The sequence below is a fragment of the Nerophis lumbriciformis genome, linkage group LG33, assembly GCF_033978685.3.
Source record: "Nerophis lumbriciformis linkage group LG33, RoL_Nlum_v2.1, whole genome shotgun sequence".
Taxonomy (NCBI): Eukaryota; Metazoa; Chordata; class Actinopteri; order Syngnathiformes; family Syngnathidae; genus Nerophis; species Nerophis lumbriciformis.
In genome coordinates, this window is record NC_084580.2 from 19,151,958 (window position 1) to 19,158,154 (window position 6,197).

Consider the following 6,197-nt stretch of genomic DNA (forward strand, 5'->3'; position numbering starts at 1 on the left):
AAAAATACGGTACTTATAATTCTTATCAGCCTGACCAAAGTCTAAAGTCTTTGTGTTAAATACTAATCTTTGTGATTAACACATGCTTTCTTATCATTTGACAAGGTAGTAAACTGTCAGTAGGTTAGATATGATTATTGTATACGATTAAAATGAAGGGTAAAATTATTAATTCAGTGTTAATATTTGTGTGGGCCCTGGGCCCGTTTTGTAGAGGAAAAGTTGAGCCCTGAGGTCCAAAAGGTTAAAAACCCCTGACTTAAAGCACAAGTATCAAACTCAAGGCCCGATCTGGCCCACCACATAATTTTATGTGTACCACGAAAGCCTGGAATAAAAGTGGGTAAATAAAGCACTTAACTTTCTTACTAAATATATTTGTTTGTTTCTATTTTGAAAGAAAAATTGCATGACTTTTAACTTTATTATTAACTGATCATGCAACAAACAATACAAATATTACATATATTCCAAAAAATGTTTTTGTTTCAATGAAATGTATGTAAAATAAATATAATAGTCAAATGCTAATGCAACTGTGTAATAATAGCATGAAGTGAATATAAATTATTTTTTTAATTAGCAAAATTTTAAAATATATATATATTTTTTGTATTCATTTATTTTTAACAATAAACCACACTTTTTTACCTGTTTTTCTGTATATGGCAGGGGTCGGCAACCCAAAATGTTGAAAGAGCCATATTGGACCAGAAATACAAAAACAAATCTGTCTGGAGCCGCAAAAAATTAAAAGCCATATTACATACAGATAGTGTGTCATGAGATATAAATTGAATTAAGAGGACTTAAAGGAAACTAAATGACCTCAAATATAGCTACAAATGAGGCATAATGATGCAATATGTACATATAGCTAGCCTAAATAGCATGTTAGCATCGATTAGCTTGCAGTCATGCAGTGACCAAATATGTCTGATTAGCACTCCACACAAGTCAATAACATCAACAAAACTCACCTCTGTGGAAAGTTTGGTGGACAAAATGAGACAGAAAAAGAAGTGGCATAAAACACGTCCTATAAAGTCGGAGAAAGTTATACATGTAAACAAACTACGGTGAGTTCAAGGACCGCCAAAATTAGTCGGACAAAACGGCGCTCGCCAAATACTCGAATCAGTGAAGCATGTTTAATATAAACAGTGTGCTTTGTAACAATTAGGGAGGCTTGTGTCATGTTTGTCCTCCTACACAAACCATATTAAAACAAAAAATAGATTTTTTTTCCCCCTCATCTTTTTCCATTTTTCATAAAATTTTTTAAAAAGCTCCAGAGAGCCACTAGGGCGGCGCTAAAGATCTAGAGCCGCGGGTTGCCGACCCCTGGTATATGGGATCCCCATAAGTCCCAGAAATGTTTGATGAAACCATAGAGATATTCATCAAGCAATCTTCCCCAAACAAGCTTCAGTGACGTATTTAACCAAAGACCTTTGTGCAAGTCAGCATTTTTTATTCAGTTGTAGCCAATAAGTTATTTATTTTTCTCTGTCCATTTGTTGCGGGGCAGACTGGATCCTAAAAGCACATGCATGCTAAAAACAGTTGCCATTTCGAAAAAAAAAAGTGTCATACAGTCAGGCCCGGCCTTAACCAATCTGGCGCCCTAGGCAAGATTTTAGGTGGCGCCCCCCCACATCGGCAGTGAAGTGTATATACTCACAAGAACCCGAATAGCTTTGTCTTTGACCTTTTTTTTTTTACTTACAACTATACCTAATATATATAGGGGTGGAAAAGTGACTATTATCTGCAGGGCAAACATTAGCTAACCAGAAGGCAATAACAATGTAAACAAAAAACACCTGCTTAAAAGATCTAATACAAATGTCCCTGAGGAATGTAAGGTGGGAGTACTGTAATTACCTAACGTTACATTATTATTTTCCATAACAATTTAGCCCCCTCTACAATATTAACCCGACGTTAAAACAGAACTAGCTATTAATTGATTAGCAATTGCCGAATCATGTAACATTAGCTTAATGCTAAAAAGCCAGGTTACTATCACATTCTGTAACAGACAAATAATTTCATAATTTTTCTCCTCCTCTTCTTTTCTCTTTTTTCTTCCCTGGGCACCTGACAGTTTTGGCCGTTTTGACATCTTGTGTTGATTTTTTGATGTGGTGACGTCCAAAAAGAGTCATGATACGGGAAGGGAGGGGGCGCACCGTGCGGGGGGAGGAAGGGGGGGGGGGCGTAATGTTGTAACAAATAATATTTCTATTAAATAGGCTTTACTTTGCATTTTAATTAACGTGGGATTATTTTTTGTATTTAGAAATAATATTACCAATTTTTTTTTTTTTTTCTCCAACATTTGTGGCACTGGCGTGGCGCCGTCCATCAGGGGGCGCCACGCCTTAGCATTTGCCTATACGGCCTATGCCACGGGCCGGCCCTGCATACAGTTCTAATGTATATCTATTAGTAGATCCCATGTGGAAGCGCTAAGAACTACAACATGGCTGATGGGATGGAGACGCAGTCGACGGGGGCTTGTCCCAGAGAAGGACTTCGGCATGTAAATAAGCCAGCCTACAAAAGAATGCATACTGAAGAGACAGCCAGAAAGCGGCTTGAGGATGGTCTGTAAAACATAATCTGTGCATTATTTTGACCAAAGCACCACCAGTACATGTTTTGTAGACCGCAAGGAAGTGTTTTAAATGTAGAAAAAAGGCCTACTGAAATGCGATTTTCCTATTTAAACGGGGATAGCAGGTCCATTCTATGTGTCATACTTGATCATTTCGCGATATTGCCATATTTTTGCTGAAAGGATTTAGTAGAGAACATCGACGATAAAGTTCGGAACTTTTGGTCGCTGATAAAAAAGCCTTGCCTGTAGCGGAAGTAGCAGACGATATGCGTGTGACGTCACAGGTTGTGGAGCTCCTCACATCTGCACATTGTTTACAATGTGCAGATGCGAGAGCGATTCGGACCGAGAAAGCGACGATTTCCCCATTAATTTGAGCGAGGATGAAAGATTTGTGGATGAGGAAAGTGAGAGTGAAGGACTAGAGGGCAGTGGGAGCGATTCAGATAGGGAAGATGCTGTGAGAGACGGATGGGACCTGATATTCAGCTGGGAATGACTAAAACAGTAAATAAACACAAGACATATATATACTCTATTAGCCACAACACAACCAGGCTTATATTTAATATGCCACAAATTAATCCCGCATAACAAACACCTCCCCCCTCCCGTCCATATAACCCGCCAATACAACTCAAACACCTGCACAACACACTCAATCCCACAGCCCAAAGTACCGTTCACCTCCCCAAAGTTCATACAGCACATATATTTCCCCAAAGTTACGTACGTGACATGCACATAGCGGCACGCACGTACGGGCAAGCGATGAAATGTTTGGAAGCCGCAGCTGCATGCGTACTCACGGTACCGCGTCTGCGCAGCCAACTCAAAGTCCTCCTGGTAAGAGTCTCTGTTGTCCCAGTTCTCCACAGGCCAATGGTAAAGCTTGACTGTCATCTTCCGGGAATGTAAACAATGAAACATCGGCTGTGTTATCCAGTCAAGGGGTGCATTCTACGGCGGGGGTGCGTTATCCGGCACAACACCTGCCGCAATACACCGCGTCCCACCTACAGCTTTCTTCTTTGCTGTCTCCATTGTTCATTGAACAAATTGCAAAAGATTCACCAACACAGATGTCCAGAATACTGTGGAATTTTGCGATGAAAACAGACGACTTAATAGCTGACGTCACGCACAGGCGTCATCATACCGAGACGTTTTCAGCAGGATATTTCGCGCAAAATTTAAAATTGCACTTTAGTAAGCTAACCCGGCCGTATTGGCATGTGTTGCAATGTTAAGATGTCATCATTGATATATAAACTATCAGACTGCGTGGTCGGTAGTAGTAGGTTTCAGTAGGCCTTTAAAGCATAATGATCAGCCGAGAGACAGCTCTTACTACAGAGGGCAGAAGAGTCAGAACTACGACTCAAGATCAGCGTTGAGCTCCATTACACATTTTAGGTCGTAAAGCAGACGAGATATAGTAATAATGACATATACAGGTATAAATTATTGTCCAAGTTTGAGAGGGTGAATACCAGCGTAAGGTTCCTATAAAGGGCAATGAATTGGCAGATCAGCTGGCAAAGCAGACACAAACGCTAGAGCAGCAAAGAGAGGTACGTCTGAGTAAAGGAGAGGCAAAATCATTCATGAAAGGAAATCTTTTTAAATAGTGCCAATTACTCTGGAACATGAGTACAACAGGAAGACACTCCTATGCAATACAGAACACAGTAGGAGCGGGAAGAACTGTAAGGGGGAGCACACAAGAGGAAGGAATCATATCACGCATTGGATTAGGAATAAGAGATTGGACCTTATCGACCAACACCCAACAGGATTATGTGACAACTGCAATGAGGTAGAGTCCGTGGAACATGCAATCATTCATTGTGGGAAGTACAGTACAGAAAGGAGAAAACTAAGAGAGGAAGTTACTCTTAAAGCGTACTAAGCAGCGACCATAACATTTTAGTGGAGTTTCTAGACCAGAGGGGTTTACAGTAGGTGGCGGTAATATAACGTTGAGTGTCCCGAAGAAAAAAAAGAAGACAGCTCTTAACTCAAAACACTTTTAAGTTGGGGCACTCTTAAGTTGAGGTACCACTGTGATTGTTGTTTGTGTTCCATTGTAATGCAAGCAGAAGTAAGCCAAAACAAATCCAACCCACGCTGAATTGCTTTGAATGAGATTCCTCCCAGTGTGTTATTGTTCTTCTCAATTTGCATTGAACCGAGTCTCCGTTTAAATGTCAAAACAGTGTGTGGACAGAGGAAGGTGTGTGTGTTGTGCTCAACTCCACGGTCACAGCAGACATGAACTGTTCCTACAACTGTGGCTCAGACTGCTGGAGAGTCTCCAAATACCCCTGTTTGCAAGTCTACGTGAACGTCAATAACACGGGCCGCGTCAGTCGATTGTCTCACAATGAGGAGACGCAGGATGCCAGCTCTGAAGTGAGTACAAGGACTTCTTTAGCCTCAGGTACACGGGTGAACTACAGCTCACAGGTAATCTTTTCCTTGCAGTGTTTCTATGTGCCCAGGTGCCAGAAGGACAGCGCTCAAATGCACGCCATGATCGTGAACATCTCCGAGCGCCTGAAGGCCAACCAGCAAGTCCCGTGCTACTACGACCCCAGCGAGCAGCAGGAGACGGTTCTCCTGACTCGGCTCTACGACCACAGCGTCGTCTTCCACTCGCTGATGTGGCCCTCGTGTATGTTTGTGGTAGGGGCCCTCATAATCGTCATGGTCAAGCTCACGCAGTACCTCTCCAGGCTGTGCGAAGAAATCGGGAAGATCAAGAGGTGAAGCCATTGTACAAAAGCCAGCAGACATGAACCAATGGACCATTCTGCGGATTGTTGCATTCGACTAAGGCATTTGGGGACGCTGACTCTCTCAAGCTAAAGTACAGAGTGAACGTTCCCAAGGAGGAAACTGGGACTTAAAGTACCAGTATAATGGAGAAACAAGTTTCCACTGTATTGAAGCTATTATTAAATATGATTTTTGACATCAAAAGACTTCAAAAGTTTGCAAGTAAATAGATATGGTCAACATAGCATCAATCTCACATAGATTCCAAGCCATTTTGAGAGATAACGAGGAAGCCAGTCATATGATCCGTGACGTAGAGGGAGGAACTATAGATCCCTTATCACTTCTGAGTAACGCAGAGGCAAAATCATTCATGAAAGGAATTACTCTGGGACATGAGTACAACAGGAAGGCAATTATATGCAATACAGAATACAGTAGAAGTGGGAAGAACTGTAAGGGGGAGCACACAAGAGGAAGGAATTATATCACACATTAGATTAAGACACACCGGACTGAATAAGAGATTGCACCCTATCAACAAAGAACCAACAGGTTTATGTGACAACTGCAATGAGGTAGAGTTAAAAATCGGTTGCGAATAAATAGATATGGTCAAAATAGTATCAATCTCACGTAGATTCCCAGCCATTTTGAGAGATAACAAGGAAGCCGGTCATATGATCCGTGACGTAGACGGAGGAACTACAGATCCCTTCTGAGTAAGGCAGAGGCAACATCATTCATGAAAGGAATTACTCTGGAACATGAGTACAACAGGAAGACAGTT

At 41.4% G+C, this 6,197-nt stretch overlaps 1 protein-coding gene across 1 annotated transcript in view; it reads left to right on the plus strand.

The window, feature by feature from the left end:
* The window catches only part of kcnmb2a (potassium large conductance calcium-activated channel, subfamily M, beta member 2a), a 28,206-nt gene extending 22,744 nt beyond the window's left edge, over positions 1-5,462 (plus strand). Inside the window, exons 5-6 of the mRNA XM_061928923.1 lie at positions 4,846-5,041; positions 5,114-5,462. Of these exons, the coding sequence (XP_061784907.1) occupies positions 4,846-5,041; positions 5,114-5,398 (481 nt within the window). The 3' untranslated portion in view covers positions 5,399-5,462. The remainder of the gene's footprint in view (positions 1-4,845; positions 5,042-5,113) is intronic.
* Positions 5,463-6,197: the final 735 nt, after the last annotated feature.